The sequence below is a fragment of the Zonotrichia albicollis genome, chromosome 2 (genome assembly GCF_047830755.1).
Source record: "Zonotrichia albicollis isolate bZonAlb1 chromosome 2, bZonAlb1.hap1, whole genome shotgun sequence".
NCBI lineage: Eukaryota > Metazoa > Chordata > Aves > Passeriformes > Passerellidae > Zonotrichia > Zonotrichia albicollis.
The window spans coordinates 68,192,656-68,212,424 of record NC_133820.1 but is presented as its reverse complement, the minus strand read 5'-3'; the positions used below and the strand labels follow the sequence as shown (position 1 = coordinate 68,212,424).

General features: G+C 45.2%; 1 protein-coding gene across 1 annotated transcript in view; it reads right to left on the bottom strand.

Annotated features, from left to right (window-relative positions):
- Positions 1-18,940, bottom strand: part of SIAH3 (siah E3 ubiquitin protein ligase family member 3) — a 41,609-nt gene extending 22,669 nt beyond the window's left edge. Inside the window, exon 1 of the mRNA XM_005482366.4 lies at positions 18,484-18,940. Within this exon, the coding sequence (XP_005482423.2) occupies positions 18,484-18,618 (135 nt within the window). The 5' untranslated portion in view covers positions 18,619-18,940. The remainder of the gene's footprint in view (positions 1-18,483) is intronic.
- Between the last annotated feature and the right edge of the window lie 829 nt (positions 18,941-19,769).

Sequence of the window (19,769 nt, the reverse complement as noted above, 5' to 3'; positions counted from 1 at the left end):
TGTAATTTTGAAATGTCACACCTCACATATAATCCCCCAAAAGAGTTTGCAATGCAGATCCCTTCAGCAATCTGGTTCACAGCACATCCCTAAAGCCAGTAATACTGGTAACAGCCTGAGATGGGAGAGCAAAATCTTTTTAAGCCAGCCTCACCACTGAAGTCTTTTATGAAACTACTCTCTCCATCTACAGACATTTAATTGCTACCTAGCTTTTGGCCTCATTAAATTCCAGATAATTAATCCCCAAGTACTAGATATTCACTCTGCCCCCAGACACTTCGACAGGTTTTCTTAGCAGTGGCCCTGAAATGATTATTTCCTGCTCTCAGTGCTGAGCATGCTGTCTTAAGCAGTTTGATGCATGCCCATTAACAGCACACCACTTGGCTATAGTAAGAGCAAGAAAAAGACAGGAGAAAAGTACAAGTCTTGCAGTATCATCAACATTTCTGTGAATTCGGGTGATGAAAAAAATGCAGATTTGTCTGCTTCCAGGACAATTACCCTGTTGCTCTCCAGGGAGCTCAGTTTGCAGAATGGCCAAAGAGCAGGCTGAGCTCCAGAGCTGTTGCCATGCACTTCTCATGCCTTGGGATTGTTACCTGCCCATCCATAGGGGAGAGAACAAAACCCAGTCCCTACTTTTTGGCATTGAAACCATCTTCCACTCGGACTGCTCATCCTCCAGTTCTGATTCAAAAGTGGATAAAACCTCTAGGAAATGGGCACAACATTCTCCCAGTTGTTCAAAAGAAACATTAAACTTTGCTGCAAATTAATCCTAAGTAAATTCTACCACAGACCTAACTCAATCAAAACTTCTCTCTTCCTCTCAAATAATCAGCAGAAGGCATTTGCTGTAGGTGTCCCTGCATGACCAGCAGCAGAGGCACATCAGGAAGGCAGCATCCCACAGGCACTGCCCAAGCACTGCCCTTGAGGACAAACAGAGGCATCTTGCATGAAATTTGCCCTTTTGCCCTCAGGCACTCAACAGTGTCTTCATTTTTTCTCTATTTTATATAACAAGTTTAGTACAATCTTGAGATGATGCAGCACAGACTTGAAAGTAACATTCTTAATTTATTTTCTAGATTGTTTGTGCTAGCAAAACAGCCCTGACAAGAGCTGGGATGTTCTCACAAAGCTCATGGACTTTGGGGTGAGATAAAGAATAGTGTTTGTCCTTCAAAGGACACCTTTTCCTCACTATAAATGCTATCAGCTTACATTTACTTTTCTTCTTTTTTTAGCACTGTATTGCTGTTTGTTGTATGAACAGGTCCTGGATTGATTATCTCCAAAACCAGAATAATTAATGGCTTTCTGTAACTTCAACATCAAATGTATTTTGATCAACTTAAAAAAAAAATCCCTTCTTTCAGCTAATGGGAGGTGTGAACCTCTAAGTGCTGAGCCCGTGAGACTTTCTGTGACTTCAGAGGAGATTTCATCTCTCATTCCACAAAATTACTGAGAACATCTTAATAAAAAGAAACTGGAGTTTTCTCTTTTCTGTGTTGCAGATCTTGCCTTAACCTCAGAAAGGCCTTGGTTTTTCCTCCTCTAAAATGCAGGTGAAAATATTTATAAGGTGACTGGGAGTTTCTACTTGAGGGACATTTTATGGAAGCCAAGTTATTTGCCAAAGACAAGCACGATATTTTCCAGATCAATGAGCCACAAACTCTATACTGCAGGTAAAAAAAAAAAAAAAAAGGTACAAGAATATCCAGTACCACTCCCCTGAAACAGAAGCTTCAATACTTAATTAGCAGAGAAGTAGAATTAAGGCATTTTAATTCTGCCAGGCTGGTAAGGCCAGGGCAGAGGGAGCAGAAAGCCCACATCTGATCCCCATGATATGGGGTGACCAGGGTTGCTCCAGGAGCCTGCAGGAGCAGATGCTCTGCAGGGAGAGTGCTCTCTGACCCCTCCTGGATGGGGAAGCCAGCTGGATGGGTCAGGAGGTGGCTGGGGGAAAAGTAAAGGAGCAATCCAGCGAAATGGGGCAGGGGCAGAAGTCTGCAGCTACCTGGGAAAGCAGTGGGGAGAGCTGGGTCTCTGCTCTGGGGTAGGTGGTGTGTGCAGACATCGCTGGTTTTACAGAGTGCTAAAGCATCAGTCAGGAGGTTTGCAAGCTGGGGTGACTTTCACAAAGCCTCAGAGGGCAGAAAGTGCTGATCCAGCAGCCAAGATGAGCTGTATCTGCACCTGCAGAAGCTGGTAGGGAGAAGAGCGCAGGGAAAGGGGCTGTGGAGGGAGCAGGCTGATGCAGTAAACACCAAGGGAATGTAAACCTACTGCAAAGACATACCAAACTGATACAAACCTTGCTGCTATTTTGTTAACATTCAGAAATAAGAAAACAGTGAACAATGCCTTCCCAGCTTTGCCAAAGCCTTTCAAGGTAATCAAATGTAGCCTTTTTTTTCTGCTGACAGTACAATTTATAAAAATATCATATTTTGCCCATAGACATGTGGTCTCTATTGACTAAAGTCATTGTGTTCAAACCAGAGGACTTTCTAAAAGACATCTGGGAACTGAAGTTATGGCCTTGAGCTCCTGAGAAAGGATCTTGGTTTTGGATTTGTGCAGCTAGCCTGGTTAGGTTGCCATAAGATCCTCTTCTAGCTTTAAAGGATGCGAATTTAGATCTGCAAGAAAATTTCTGTACCCTTACCAGAGCTTCACCCTGTGTTATGTCAGTGAAATTTCAGATAGGAGCAGAAATGGAAGAGCCATTTAACTTGTGCAATTTCCATCTCATCTGGGGAGCTGCAGCAGAAGGAACACTAGAAGGACACTGTTGCTAGGTCATGATGGGTGCAAATTCCCTTCCTAATTAATGTTTGTTAGTGTGTATGCATTACTCAACCCCGGTTCTGAAACAAGAAATGTGCTGTTCATGGTAACCATCTCCTCTCCTCTGATCACAACGGGCCAGCAGCTTTATGAAAGCTTTTGGTACCTGCTCTGTCTACAGAAGAGTTGATTTAAGGCTCTCTTAATGAACATCTTCTGTTACATATTGATTTTCTGCATGTCTAATAGTTTAACTTTGAAATGATGTGAAGGCCAGAACTACATTAAGCCCATACAAACGGCAAAACACCCTGACATAATAAAGCAAAAAATTGTTGCTGACCTGCAGCTGGTGTATTCTCCCTCTGAGAGCCTGCCTAAGCATCATAGCCAAATGTTCTCTCAAATAATATTTCTCAAAGGTGAGCTCATAAGCGAGTTAATTAAATACCAAATTGGTTATTGTGAGTGCATTTACTGGGCATGAAAAAATAATGCATCTCTGACGTTTCCCTCTGTAAATATGTTTTAAATCATTTGTTGGTAGTTAACTGCCATACTGCAAAATTAAGGCAAATAGATATATTTTGGATGCTATAAGGCAGCTGCTTTATGGTAATTAAATAACACCAATACACTATGCTTAGATAAAGTTATGGAAAATCAGGAGCATCACATAAAGGTATGGCATTCATTGGTTCCCTGGCCACATCTCCTGGGTTAGTGTAGGCATGGCAGACAAAGACACTCCCACATTAGTGACCAGGGCATCACAGAACAGGGAGGGGGCTGACCTGCAGCAAGCTGTTACATCTTGGAGATGACCTGTCCACACTCCCTGTTCCCTGGCCATGAAGTCTGGGGTGGTAGCCAGCGCTGCAGAACACCACAGGTCACTTACCACCATGGGGAGCACCCATGTGTGAGCCACAGGCACAGCTGCAGGCTTGAGATATCAGGGAGCCCTGCACGCCTGCTGGCTTTGTCCAGAGGAGGATTTACCCCTTGAGCACATGAATTTATTTCCTTCTCCACCTTAGGCACAGGGTGTGAGGCGTAAGCCCATCAAAACAAAAGGCTTCCTGCTCTTGCACCTCTCTTTGTTTACAGCTAGGGCAACCACCTCCCATGTGGAGATTTCGCCATGACACTGTATTGAGTCCCAGCCAGCCTTAGCCTTATCTTGCACACTGAGAGTGAAGATAATGCATGAAAAAAAAATCATATGGAACTGCAACAGCCTCCCTACTCATTTGCTGTGGTGATAGGTATCAGGAAAACTAAGTTCCCTGACAAGACAAAGGAAGATCTTGCTTTTGACTGTGCAGTACATGTACATCTGCTATTGCCTGATATGTCCTTCCATTCTTGTTTGGCCCTGTCCTACGGCAGTGCACACCCTTGAAATGTCTGCCAGTTAAGGACTTCCTGAAGATCACTGATCTGATAAATTGTTTTTTTCCCCATTTGATATTTGGACATATTGTATGAGAATTAGCTCCCTTTTCCATAATTAAAGCCCAGAGACTGGGTGGCTGCACTGCAGATACAGACTTCTTCTTCAGGTCTGGCAACTCATGATACTTAAGACTGAAGGAGACACAGTTTTATCACTGTTGAGCACAGGGAACCACCTCAAAAACCCAACATGATGAAGATGTTTTTGGTTTACTGGTGAAAATAAGGGTGGTGAATACTTCCACACATTTATTTTTTTATCAAGTCATTGGTGTGGTGAAGCCTAGATGACTGAGCTCCCCGGGGTCTTGCCTTTGCCAGGGAAAAACACAGAAGTTGCTGCACTGAAACAGGCTTTTCCAAAGCACAGCCTTCAGCTGTGATCTAGGTGGCTGGAAGCTGAAAGAAGAAGGTTGGAAGCTGAAAGTAAAAGGTGCCACCTTTGCTGTTTTCATTAGGAAAAAGAGTCAAGTTGTTGACACAGATCTGTCCCAAACCCCAATGCACGACAACAAGGGAGGTTGGGGAGGCGTGTGTGCCTTGTGGTGTCTACCTCAGACCCTCGTTTTCTGTCCAGCTGTGCCTCCTCCTGCAGTGCCAGGCTGAGAGGGCATCCTCCATCCTCTGCCTCCCTCCTGAAGCCGGGCGGCAATGGCACACTGCGCAATGCTGAGGCGGCATGATTGCTCCTTCCCTTCTCAGTGGTGGCTGCATATTAACCGTGGATTAATGAGCCCTCCTAGTATTACTTAATGCTCCCAAAATGCTTTATATTTTCTACTTACATTGTAATAATCATTAAGGGATTAAAGTAAAAAAAAAAAAAATTATCAGCTTAGATGGCTGCAGTTAAGCTTCAGCATTCTCATTTTGTTTCTTACCTGTTTACAGTGATGAGATCAGTGGAGCACATCCTTTGGCCTGATTGACACCAAAAAGATTGGCAACTTCATAGTATTTATGGCAACTGCATCAGTTTTGCAGATGGGCTCATTGCACACACAATGAAAGATAACCTACACAGGTGATTTAACTATTTTGGCCTCCACCCCAAACCACTTAACTGATGTCAGGGAATATCGTCCCTCATTAATTTATGGAGGCACAAACCAAAGATGCAGATTCCTGCAGAGCATCTCAGCTAGATGATGGCTCCTGCAGCTCCAGCAACATAATGGAGTGCCCATGGCATGGTCTGTCATGTTTGGAGGCAGATAGACCACGAGGCCTTGTCAGGATGCTATTGAACAGATCCTGTCTCCTGTAGGGCTTATTAGTTCAGACACAGCACCCACCTGATGCATCTATTTATCCCCTGGGCTCAGTCTGGCTCCTATCCAGCCTCTGCTGCACCTCTGCTCCATCTATTCTTGCAACTTGGCTCCAAGACCTAGAGGGGCAGGAGACAGACAGCCTGCCAGGGCTGTTGGTGTGCCCAAAGGCTCTGTTTGTGCATGGAGGGGAAAGGCAGCTCTGGGTGCAGAGGAAAGCACAGCAGACTCTGTCACTGTTCCCTGTAACCTGATTTTGCCCATGAACTCAGGAACAAATGGATGGGCCTTGGGGAAATCTTGGTGATGCCCACCAAGATGTAGGGTTGATCCTCATCAGGGAAACAAATTACCCACAAAACCCAGACCTAAATTGTAGGACTTCTTGGCTACAGAAGGTAGATTTTTGTTCAACTTTTAACACTCAGCTATTTGCAAGTACCAGGTGGCATAGGTCTTCCTGAACTGTAATTTTGGGTCATCCACAACTGAAGAAGGCTGCAACCCACTGCGTCACTTGCCTGTAGAGAGACTCAAGGTTGTTTTCCACAAAAAGCCCCAAACCCCTAAAAAGCTACTTGATCTGCAAATTTCTTCTAAAAGCCAAGAAGCAAAAGTTACTATTACAAAAACTGCTGAAAGGCTGCTTTTGGCAGATTTTCCCTCTGAGTGAGCAATGAAAAGGTTTTCCCTTTCCCAACATCTGCTCCATCAGATTGAGTTCTCTTGCTACCGGCTGTTCATTGGCCACTGGCAAACTGAAGTTGCTTTAGTTAAAGCAGCAAATAAGCAAAATATCCAGACACAGTCTGGATTTATCTGTGAACTGGGATGTTCTTTTCTAATCACTGGTTTATTATTAAAAAATCATTAAAAGCTTAAAAATTATTAGGAGACACCAGTAAGCTCATGTTTAGCTGCAAGTATAAATTATCTCCAGTTGCCTTGTGAAGCTTCTGGACATTAAGCTGCTTTCAGATCTGTTTTCTGATAGTGCCTTCATCTTTTACCAACAGCCTGAAACAAAATTCAGTCTTTATAATCAGTTATTTACAAACCAGTGGTTATGTTTGTGCAACCATTCATGACCTTAATATTTTTGAGTTTCTTTTTCAAAAGAAGAAACTCAGTAAAAGTTTAAGTTTCTTTTAAAGCTGTATCATTTCCCATGTGATTTAGACCCTTGAGATTCCATGCAGGAACAGTAATTGGACAAAGGGTTACAGTTTGGCTGTTTGGGGTGAATTACTGAATGGTGAATTACTGCAAGCATTTGCATCTGTTTTCCTGACACAGTTTAAATCTTGACCTGGGCACAGCTATGAATTATCTGCAGGCAGACACGTACCTATTTGTAAGGAATGTGCTCCTGCTGCATTGCTGCCTTCTTTGAGTTTGCACTCTGCTGAGGTTGGCATGGGGCTATGAAAAGCTTGTATTTTCAGCCACTCCCTGAAGCACAAATAATGAGAAGTTTAACCTTCTTGAGTTAATGTGTTGAGGGAAATATTTATATGGGACACTGCTTGGCTCAACAGGGGCAAAGACTTTCACAAAAAGTGTTTGCCAGAATGATGACAGAGAGGAAACTGAATGAGCCAGACAATTCCCTGACCACACCACAACTATTTCCTAGTAGTGTGAGGAGAGAAAATAAGATATATTCATATCTCCCAAGCCAACAAACCTGAAACAAAACATTTTTGAAGGACCTGTGACTTGGGGTCCTGTCAGACACCTTATGGTGAACCTTGCTGTGGTGGGCTAGGACATTCCTGATTCCAGGACCAACACAGCCACTGCCAAGGCAGCATTTCAGCTGTCTGTCTAGTCTACATACAAATGCAAACTATTTTAATAATCCCACAAAAGCCTGTGAAATGGGTTGGAGCTGGCCTGAGGACCTAGCTTTGTTTCCCCCTCTACTGCCGCTGCAGCAGCACTACGACACCTTTAAGGAACCAACAAAGTCATGGGGAATGGCAATATTTCCCTCCAATAAAGCCTCCCAGCAAAACACAGGTCACCCACAGACTTGCATACTGCAAAACATGAGCTGGCCTAAAAAGACTGGGAAAATCAGCATTTCCTCACCTCTAGTGATGCTATCTCATCCTAAGTCACCAAAACCTGTGTTGCACCTCTGGCTTTCAGTGTCAAAGACAAACAGAAACAGACTCCTTTGAGCCTGTGAGCAGACCCAGAATCCAGGCAGGGAACAGAAATTAAACTACCTAAGTAACCTCTCTGCTTTGTGCCTCTTTGCACAGCAAATTAACACAGCTTGCACATCCAAAAGCAGGTCTGAAGCATCAGGGATTCTACCATAGGGGGAAAGTAATCATGAAGCAGTTAATTGAATAAGCCCAGGAATTTTCTTTCTGCTGGAAGCCATTCCACAAGGAGAATGAGAGGAAGATTTGTCCAAGTGGATTATTTTCTCCGTGTGACTTGCTCCATATTATTTTCTCCACTCAGCACTCTTTAGGAGCATGTTTACACTTGTGCCATGGTACAGAGTCTTTTCTGGTGGATATTGAACAATCTGTCTTCTCATTGTCAGAATTTATTTAGCATTGCTTGTGATTACAAGTGAGGGTGCTTGTCCCAAGGCATATTTTGGAGTATGTCTTACTGTCTTTTGCCATCCCTCATCTGCCACAGTGAGCTCCTTTCCAGTCCAGACTGATTTAATTAGCTGGGGATGTCTCTGGGCTTTGGACCACCATGAGGATTCACATTTTGGATGAGTTTAAATTACCAGATAGTTGTGTAACTGGCATAGCTCCATGCTTTTTCACTAGTGTCAGTCTCCTGTGCTCACCTTGGATTCCCAAGTGCGACCCACAAGATTTTCTGTCTGCCTTCTTTGTTCTTTTCAGATACAGTTTTCTGATATGACTTGGTTTGGTCACTGTTGAGGCAAATGTTCAAAGACTTCTCCCAACACCCTTACACTGCTGCACCTGCCTCAAGTTCGTCTTTTTATTCAGATTAATGAATACTTTCTTGAAGAAAACTTCTAAATTATTTAATGTTGTATTCAATCCTGCTTTAAATCAGAGCTTTTTGAAAAAACTCTCAATTTAGTGTTTATCCTGTATTAACACTAACTCATATTTTACAAACATTACTAACATTGTTAGCACCAAGTTCTGTTTTTATAGAGTATTGCAGGGTAAGAACACTTTGGGTGGGAAAGGAGTTCTGGGCAGTTGTGGATGGATCTCAGAAATTGCACGGCGGCTGGTTTACAGTCCTGCTAACACAGCTCAGGATGAGGCTGGTCTGTGCCCCAAGGGTACACTGCTGGCTCATGTTCAGCTTATTTACCATGTAGGTGCCCTTTGTCCCTCTGTCTTACTTGGAAAAGGTACTAAAATCCATGCTTTATTCACTCACTCTGCCTGAAATTCTCTGTCGTCAACTAGTTCAAAAAGTAATCCCCTACTTTTTTCCTGGTGATGAGTTTCTTGTAGTAGAAATAAATTGAAAGCTCCAGCATGCAGTTATGTTGCCAGACATTTTTTTGCTGTATCTGAAATCTCCCCAAAAGCTTTCTTTTCTGGAATGGAAAGGAAGCTGTCTTACCTGAACCTGTATTAAACAGCGAACATAATATTTGGTGTTACTGTGCCCAAAGTTTTGGATGTGTCTTAAGGAGACCACTATCCTGCTTGGTTTTCATTTTACATGAGTCAAAGAAACTGTAGGGTATCAGAGGGGTACATTTAATTTAACTTCAGCTACACAAAAATGACATATCCATCCCAAGCTAGTCTTTGAGCTTCCTTGATTGTTGGTGGCCAGAAAAGCAATCTTTCTTTGAGAACAAAGAATGTGGCTGATCCTGGACTCCTAAGAAGTTGCACCACAGAGAGAACCTCAGCTCTCAGGCAGAAAAAGCAGGGAACTCACAGTACTGCCCTCCTTTTACAAGCAAAGCCTGGGCTCCCCTGGTCTGTGGTGTGCCTTTCCATACAGGGAGTCCAACCAGCACAGAGAGCACCTCCCTGTGTGCAGCCAGGCATCCTCAGCTGAGCAGACACATTGCAGTGCAGCACTCAGACATCCCTGCTGAGGAGCAGGGTGTATTCAGTATGCCCTGAACCCTTGAAAAGAGGTGGGTAAGTCTGCTGAACTCCAGCAGGTTTTTCATATGGTACTTTGCTGGATTGAGTTTGATAATTTTCAGAACAAGAGCGTCTGAGTGTCTGATCCTGCAAAACATCCATATTTTTCCATCTGTGCATGTGCTTGACACTGAGCCCCTGAGCACTCCTGCTGAGCTGGGGTACTGCCGCAATCACCCCGCCTGCCACCATCCTGCTGCTCCCATTTCAGCCTCTCATTTTCACAAAGCCTGGAGGTGACTGTAACCACCCCCTCACCCCAGCTGCCCTGTGTAATCCCTGTGTGGTGGAGATTTACTCCATTTTTAGGCTTATTGCTTTGCCTATTTTCCACATGGTGGTTTCCAGGAGTGGAAGAACATTTTCATCCTCTGCTGAGGTGGTTTTCTTCTCTGCAGCATCTGCCTCCTTGCTCATCTATAGCATTTGTGCTCTGCACAAGGAGATGTTAGCGATTTAATATTTTTCTGTCTTATTTATGCTCCATTTCTCTGTTTCTCTTTACATTTCAGCTGGCATTTGATGTGAAAGAGTGTGTGATCTTGTATTTAAAATATTCACAAGGACTCGTGTCTCTTCTCAGCTATACATTTACTAGGAGCTGATGGGCACTTCATCAGCTGCTCTGAACCCTAATATTTCCATGTGTAAATTACTAAGGCTGTTTGAATGATTTATTTTTTACTGAGGAGGCTAATCTGGAAGTGAAAAAGGGTTTCAGTTTGGAGCAGTTCAGAATGAAATTGCTCTGGAAGAGAAGATTAGAACTGAAAGTGCTGCATCTGGTATGGAAATAGGTGGTTAATTTCTTCCCAAAGTTGTTTCAAACATTTCTGTCTTTTAAAAAAAGAACACCAATATAAACACACAAAGTACTCAGAAGTCTCTGCTCTTCTCCTCCAGTGATGCTTTCATGGTATTGCTGAGACGAAAGGGGAGAGCTAAAGATAAATCCATTAATGTTATATAAGATGCTCAGAAATGCCTCTAAATAAATAAAAGTACTTCAGATTGTACACTGCACACGTGTCAGGAAATTTATTGGCAGTGCCAAGATGCTCTTCCCCTGTTCCCCCTTTGGAGAATGCTGTGGGAGAGCTGAGCAGAAGCATTGCAGGTGGTTATTAGCAGCAGGTCACCCAGAGCAATTTTCAGGAAGTCTCCATGCACAAGAGAAATTTTTCCATTCAGCACAGCCATAAATAATCCCAAGGGGTAAGAGCTTTGTGTGAGGTTCTGAAAAACAGCTGAGCCACTTCCCTGCCCAGCTGCTCGTCCTTGCAGCCTGGAAGCAGAAGGGACGAGTGTCTACTTTGGCGGCGTGCACACAAAACCACCAGCTGAATCCCTGCTGGAAGGGGATTTGCTTTGCCACACCAAAGCAGAGGGCAGATATTCTCTTTGGGGAGCTGGTGGGATCATTTCCATGTCTCACTGTGCTGGGTGGACAGCAAGGGCTGTGGCTCCTTCCCTTGGACCTGCTTGCTCCAGCTCCAGGCCTGCGCAGGATGGCAATTAAGTTTTTCAGGCATGCAAAGCCTTTGGCTTCCTTGCCAGCTGCATCCACAGCTGGTGACACAATGTCTCACTGCTTTTTGCAGCTCTCCTGGTCTTGCCTGTGATCATGTTAAAGTGAAACTTCAGCTGTCAATAGCGAAATTGGTGACATCAAGAGTTGAATGATTGTGATTTCTTCTGAAACAGCTTGGAGGAAAGTAAGACATCCAAAGTTGCCGTGAAGTTAGTGATGCTTTCCTTTCACCAGCGGCAAGAAAAGCCCCAAATTAGGTTTTTGAATGACAGAGAATCTGAGGAGAATCTTTTGCTTTAAGGCTTTGGTACAGCAGGGAATGGAAAGTATGAAAAAGAACAAGAGCAGAGAATAAAAGATACTTAACAAAAAGAGGCAAGATATGGAAAGAAAGAAAAAGAATGCGGTCTGATAAGGTGTTTAATGACTGAACATCCAAGGTTTTTATATCCAAACACACCACATGCATACAGAGGTGGGCTGGGAAGCTGCTGTCACGTTCAGCTAGACACAAGCAGCTTCCCCTAGCTCCATCAGAAGCTGAAGTGGCTCAGCTCTGCTCAGTTCTGCTGCAAAACCCACAGCAAAGGCAGGCCCAGTGTATTGCCCAAACCTTGTGGAGCTCTCCAAAGGAATTCCCTCCTTTTTGGTGGCTCCTGTGCTGCCTGACACCCATCTCCAGGGGCTCCAAAGAGAACCATGGCTCTGTGCTATCCTGTGTCATGCCATGTGTGCCAGTGCCAATGCCACAAGAGGTGCCAAGGGCAGCCCATCAGGGTCATTGCTCCCATGGTCTCCATGCCAGGGGAGCAGCAGGCTTTGACACCCTAGCCCCATGCAGCCAGGAGAGCATGGCTGTGCCCTTGCTTGCTCCTCAGTTCCCAGTAAAGCTGCACAAAGACTGTCCTTCCCCCACTGCCACCCTGTGAAATTATTGCAGGATTCAGTTTTCCTCTCAGTTGAGGGATGCCAGTTTCCTGTTGTAGGAGGAAGACTTTGGGGGTGCCAAAAGAGACACAAAGTCTCAGCTCTGAGCCAGGCAGAACAAGAATTATGGGCTTTTAAACAGCATAGGAAGCACCAAAGTCCCAGGAAGGCAGGGCACAGACACAGTAGCTCCTCTCCCTCATTTTACCAGAGCTCTTGGGATCCAATGTGCCACCTTTAAACTCAATTTCTTGCATTACTTAAGAACCTCAGGTTGTTACTGAGAAAAAAAAAAAAGAAGGTTTTAAATGTCACCCAGCTACATATGCTGGGAGTTCTTTGCTACAAGTTGAGAATCTTAATGGTTAAACAAAAAATTATACTCTGTAAATTCTGACTTTGAGGCAAAATTCATGATGTCTGAGAAGCTGACTGAGGACATTTTAGCACTTGCAGAGACTTGCAGGACCATATTCAGTGTGCCTTTGATCTGCTGGGAAGCAGACTGACACCTTGCCACTGATTTCATGTAGTCAAGCCTTGTATTAAAGCACTCCTTTTTCCTCTGCACCCTCTGTGTTAGTCACAGCAATTCCTTTGGGACAGTATTTCTGAGTTACCTGGGTTATTGTGTCTAACCCAAAGGGCTGCACTGAGAAATTCCTGATATTCCTGAGCCATACCAGAGTGGGTGGATTACAAAGTAATGTGTGGCTGTGTCTGATGGCTACTCCTCACCCTGCTGTCAAACACCCTGTCAAGGGGAGATACTTTCTCTAATATTAAAATAACAGCACTCTCTTCCATTCATAACATTTGACTTCAAATGTCCTGCAACCAGGTCAGGTTTAATATAGAATCAGAGAATACTGGAATATTGTGAGTTGGAAGGGGCCTTTTAAAGGCCATCTAGTTCAGTTCTAGTTCTGCAATGACTTGGGACATCTCCAATGAGATCAGGCTGCTCAGAGCCCTGTCCAGCCTGACCTTGAATGTTTCCAGGTACAGGGCATAAACCACCACTCTGGGAAAGCTGCTAGTGTTTCACAATCCTTATCATAAAAACTTCGTTATATCTAATCCAAATCGATCCTCCTTCAGTTTAAAACCATTACCCTTGTGCTACTGCCTCAAATTCACTTTCAAAATCAAATGTGGGTAAGAAAGGACTCAGTGCTTGCCCACTCAATCCCCCTCCAGAGCTGTAGCAGAACACGCAGGGCCAGTTAGCAGTGGTAATTTACTTTCTGCTTGGGCTGGGAGGTGAGGAGAAGGAAGCCTGAGCACAGAAACTTCCGAGGTGGGGGCTCTTTCCCTCCCTGTCCCCAGAGACATCGTGGTTGTTACTCTGTGCAGAGCTGTCCCGCTTTGCAGCGCTCTCGCGGTGAATCCCGTGCTGCCTTTGCCGTACCCCACGGCGCTGCAGGTGGATGGATCTGCAGGATAAAGGTTAATGGCTGCTGGAGAGAGGGGCTTTGGGTCCAGGAGGCAGCAGAGAATGGAGAGCCCCCAGGGAGAGCTGCCGGTGCTTGCTGTGCCTCCTGTCTGCAGGGCACCTTAAAGCCACATCTCAAGTCAGACTGAGCCTCCTGGGGCCACCAGGTCAGCTGGGATTCCTTCAAACAAAATACCTGACAACAAAGCCCTGCCTGCTGCTATCCACATCCCTACAGAAAGATTTCAAACCTGAGGTGCCCAGTGCTCACACAGCCCTAGCCCACAGCTGGGGTGGGAAACAGGCACCATGCTACCAGCCCAGGTTTGCAGGCAGCAGAGCGTTTTGCAGATCCTCTCACTGCAGCTGTCAAAATTCTGCTGGACGCTGGGGCCAAATGCCACTTTGTCCCCAAATCACAGCCCTGCATGGGAGATCTGAGACTGTCTGACTGAGACAGTGGCATCTGGGCGTTGTTAACAGCAGCAGGTTTCATAGTTGCTCTCCTCCCTTGCACCAGTAAATAGATCTCATGGGGGTGTAATGCACCCTAGCACTTTAATCCTCCTGGGGATAAAGTGGATTACAATGCTATTGGCTGGCCACTGGGTGCAGAGCCAAACTGTAATAACAGGATTCAAATCCCTTCCCTAAGTCAGAGCAGATTTGCTTGTTGCTTTAAAAACTAGTGAACAACACCCTGGACCCATAAACCATGTTACGACCCTTTTAGAATATTAAGATTGAACTGTTTTATAACCTTGTTTGAATAATTTTTTTTTTTTTTGTAATTCAACAAGTTCCTTGAAGTGCTACAGAGGTGGAGATTGGTGTTTCTACAACAGTAACATAAACACAGTTTTTATTATTTAAAAGAGCAGTTTTCATGCTCCCCAAAGAGTTAAAAATTGTGTGTAAAAAGCTAGTAACTCCTTGAGTGAAGATCTGTTTTACTCAGCCATATGCAGCATGTCATGAAGTACCAGCACCTGTCTGGAATGTGATTGCACTGCTGTCCCCTGCCTGGCTATTGGGACAGGGACTGATGCTAAGGAGTGAGGATACCCCCTCAACTTCACCTTCTTTCCAGTTTGCAGTTCTGGGGAGAATTGTTATTGACAGGGGGCAAATGGACAAGAATTCACTGGGCCTCACCTCTGCAGGATCAGAAAACTCTGCCCATTTCTTCCATGCAAATGGAGAACCTTTGAACTTTCCCTGCATGCTGGGACCTGCAGCCAGCAGCATTAGTGTTGCTCCTTCATTTGGTATGGTTTAGAGGGAGCAGCCACTTGGCTAGAGAGCTCTGTTGCCCAGCTCTGCCTCTCCAAAGATGCCAGGTTGACCACATGGTTGAAAGAAGGCAGGTCACAAAGTAATGGATACAATATGATTGAGGAGGAAGGTGACCTATAGAAGTGTGGTAAGTAAGTGGTTTTCTCTGCTTGGCAAGTGAATTTTGATCCCAGCACAGCACTGTGCTGTGAGATGCTGCTGTGTCTGGAAAAGCTTTGTAGGAGGACAAAGAGCAGAAAATGGCAAGAAGGACAAAGGCTCCAAAACAAACATCCCCTCCCATTCATACTCCTGCCAAACTGACAAAACAGAGGGGAACAGTTGCAAAATTGTCATTCTCTCTTAGAGTCACCCATGTCTGCCTGTTGAGTGCAGGAAAAATAGCAGCAGATCAATAGAGGTGTCTGTACTGACACTTTTACCATCTTGCCCTTTAGGAAACATGGAAATGTTCATAAGCCTTCCCAATTAATGAGCCTTTCAGTGAGAAGAAATACATGGGTTTCTCTCAACTGTGTGCCTCTCTACCAACCTCTGGATCTCTCCTAAAAGAAGAGGCAAGTGACAGCTCTGGTCATTGTCAGAGGTCCAGGCTGTGATGATGGTGACAGCATTCTGGCATAACTTTACAGCAGTGCCCCCTTGGCCTGGCTGTGGGTCTGTGAGAGCAGAAGCTGGTGCAACCTTCCCTGGAGGGCACCAGGGCTCCTCTGCTGCTCACTGAGTGCTTTCTGTGATACCACATCTCTCTGGTGTAGTGATCACCAGCTACAGATCCTCCTGTGTGGGCTGAGTCCCACTACATCCCTGAGCACTCCCTTGGGTGGAAGGGGTGAAAATGGAGGTCCTGCAGCAATTGACTTTAATGAAGTTATGTGTAGTGGCACTGATTGAAGACCTGGCCCATGTGAAGGATGTCAATGTGCATAATCACACCAGAGTGTGATGCCTGTCATTCATCATTTGCACCAATCAGCCAGGAGTCCCCTTGCACCAGCACTGTGGAGATACAGAATAAAGTAATCCCTTTGCAAAGGGCTTATGATTTTGGAGTAAGCACAAACATTTAAGTCTTGAAGAAAAAGGAGAGAATGACATTGCTCCCAGCCCTTGTTTCCTAGCTGGTTTCTATTCATCGACCGTGAACCTTAATACAGTTTTCACTCCACTTGTCAATTGTTAAGATAGATTTGGGGGCTGTCAACAAAATGTTACAGTTGAAAAGACCCAGCTAGAAATAATAGACTAAGAAACATCAAAGTAGTCATAATACTGTAAATCACCACAGAAAAATAACTTTGGCCCTTTCACATTTCATGGTCCCTTAGATGCCTTTTAAGAGGAACAACAGCTCCCTGTGCATCCCTGGGGGAGAAATGTGCATCTTGAGAAGCAAGCTCACCTGGCTTCAGTCTGACACCAGGCTTTGGGCAAGGTGCCTTGCTTGCCTGGAGCCAGCAGCAGGCTCCAGTTGGCCCTCAGGCTGCTGTGGGTGAGCAACTGCTTGTGTCACGTTGGGCACAGAGGGACCTGATCCCCACATCTCCTCTGGATGCTGCCACAAAGGGGCGATGCATTCCTTACACAGCTGGAGGGAAGCTGAGCACCTGGGGAGCACATCAGGGCTAAAGCCCACCATATTTATGTGGATGGTTGTGACCCGGGTAACCTGGAGCACTTGCACAGCACGTTTCACTCTGCAGTCAGAGGGGTTGATCACAGCAGAGGGTTTCTCACCAGCTTGTTCATCTGAAGAGTGTCTCAACAGGCTCCTGTGCCTTTGGGTTCCCAATGCAGCCCTATCAGGGGAGCAATTCCCACCCCAGTTATGACAATTCTTACTGGAGCTTCACTGACACCAGACCTTTTCCTAGAACGTCCTGTTTGTTTCCAAGAGAATTTGCTTCCAATGCCTGCATTCAAAGGCTGCCACAGCAGGACTGAGACTGTTCATCTTTCTGTGGGGCTTTCAGTCTGAGCAATGAGGAGCTTGGGCACAGGGGATTTTAGTAAAATGAAGTGCCATATATGTTTAACACAGCTGCAGCTCCTACCATAGCAAACCTGCAACTCAGCAGGACCTGAAATGATAAACTTGGGTCTAGTCTTGGGTAGCAATGGTCACCCCCTTATGTGCTTATGGACCTTATCAGACAGTTCCACTGGCACTGAAATTGTGTTGGGACCTGTTGTGTGTTGAGAGCCTTTTTTTCTGCTCACTTAAAAATAAATAAATTAAAATTATAGATGAAAGTAGCAGGAGACAGTCACATAAAAGGGTTGAGCACAGAAGAATTCACTGACAAAATCTCCCTGTGCACTTAGGAACGCAGCTATTTCTTTTACCCATTCAGACAACCAGACGCTTTCAGATAATGACAGGGCTGTGTGTTTTTAACTTATCTTGTGAGGAGCGCGGTGCCGGCAGAGCCGAGCCCGCACCCCGGAGGTTCAGTGCCTGCCCCAGCCGGCCGCGCTCAGAGCGCAGCCTTGCGGGAAAATCCTCCCGGAGCCGGCACCCTGCTAGAAACAATCTCCTTCTGCCTAAGCACAGCCTGAGACGGGAAAGACGACTGGGGGAAACATGCCCCTTCCTTTTTTTTTTTTTTTTTTTTTTTTTTTTTTTTTTTTTTTGTGAGGTGATGCTATTCTGAAGAGGGATTTACCCCATCAATGGACATCACAGTGACCAGGAACTCGGGAAAGATTCTTCCTACAACCCCTCCAAGTACCTCGCAGTGCCAAAAATAAGTTGTCCTGAATTAAATTAATTTCTAAGCTTGCACCAGGATAGCGGAGAAACGTCACGACTCAGGTCAGCAAGGACTTCTCACAAAACAGAAGCCACTTCATTAAAGTTGGTCATTCACCAGTGTGATAAAGTAATTAAAGCCTCCTGATTGCTTTCTCCCCCTGCTGCTCCTTCTCTACTACAAACATGAAGGCTCCGGTATAGATGGAGCTGTTGACACTTTGTCAGTGAAAATTCAGAACCGTGCAAGTAAAAGAAATGCTTTTATGGGGACTATAAATAGTTTTGCGTTAAAGCAAATGTATCCTCCTTCCTAAAATAGATTCACCTTGCAAACAGCTTAAGGACAGTTTCAGCGCCAGAGGAATGTCTCCAGCTCCCCCCAGGAGACAGAAACAGCCGGTTTTCCTCTGCAAGCGGCAGCAGCGGAGATCCCTCTCCTGCCTCCCCCTCTTCCTGCTCCCCACAGCCTGGCAGCATCCCTCTGTGCTGGGGTGTCAGCCTGCGAGACCACACAGCATCCTTCCACTACAAAGGGATGTTAATTCATCCAACTAACTTTTCCAATCATTTTTACTAAACGCTTGCAACATGCACGCTCATCGTGTGGCCGAAATGCAGGGGGAAACTTTGGGGAGGGGAAGCCGCGGCTTCCCACGGTCGCTCGGAGCAGTGGGTTCCTTCTCCTTTGCTCCTAAGGGAATCATGCATTCAGACAATGCAAACATCCTCCCTGCCACGGCTGCAATGTGTTAACAGCACTCTCCCCTTGCTGCCAGAGCACAATTTCACTCCCTATGGAGAATCACGGGTGACGGCGGTGGGGACGACGAGGAGATGTTAGAAGAGAAAATAAATTTTTAACTCACCTTGAGGCTGTGTGTTGGGTTGACGACGCAGACAAGTTGGCCGGCAGCTGAGAAAACCCTCTTTGCCTTGTAGTGCTGAAACCGCAGGTGAATGAGATCTAACACAGCCCCAAAGCACTGGGTGAAGAAAAGCATCACAACTTTTGGCGTTGCTGCTCCTGCTCTGCTGCTGCTGCTGCTGCTGCTGCTGCTGGCAGTGGGCAGGGGAAGCAGCCGGGGAGCTCTGGAGCCCTTGAGCCCAGGGTGGGAGTGTAGTCGGCGAGAGCTGCTCTCCGGCACAGCTTAGCATGCCTTCATATTCATCATCAAAATAAGACGGGAAGAGGCTTGCAGCAGCGGGGCGGCCAATGGAAAGGACAGGAATGTTATCCTTGAGGTCCGGAGACAGCCAATAACAAATGCCTCCCCTCCAGAAACTCCCTGATGAATTGAGCCTGGTGGAGAATGTATTATTGAACATTACCATACATCAGCACATTGCATTTATCTTGTGATTACAGGCAGTCATACGTAAGGCTGTGGAGATATGCAGGCAAAATTGATTGCTTAACATCTCCATTTATTAATTGCCTTAATTTAACAAAGGAGGGCTCAGATAGCAAAGCTAAATGTAAGGCGCAGGGAAGAACCCCTCCAGTGAAACTGTTGCAAAGTAGCAAAAATAGGTTAAGCAGACTATGTTTTACTGAGGGAGAAAAATCAAATATGCAAAGAGAGTTACAGCTCTTTGCAGGGGTTAAGCAGAAGTAGAGCTTGCTACAGAAATAGATTCTTACTGTCTGTGCATTCACAGGCTTCAATTTGGATTTTCACTGCTCTGAAGTTTTCTAAATTTTATATCCTGCTACTTCACAAGAGTCCCAGCACACAAATAACATTTTCTCCATCATTGAAAAGAGGAGAGGTCAGGTCTCAGGTCGGGAGTAACTTGGAATAACTCCATTTAGAGACAGCAGTGTTTCTCTGATTTACACTTGCTGGTGGATCAGGTCTGTTGGACACAAAGCATGGTAATTACTGGATGCTGGAACTATGGGAGCATAAAAAGGCACAGAGCACGCTTCTAAAAATAATGAAATATGTGATGCATGAGAGCATCGCACACACAGAGAAACTTGCACTGAGGGAAAAGTGGCTTTTAAATCAACAGAATAATTAAACATGCAGAAGGCTTTTCCTTGTCATTCATCTGCATATCAGTGAGCAGGAAATTACGAATTAGCCATTAGATAGTCCTAGGCATTAAAAAGGAATTAGGGAAGTGCAACAAAAATAAACATGCTTTT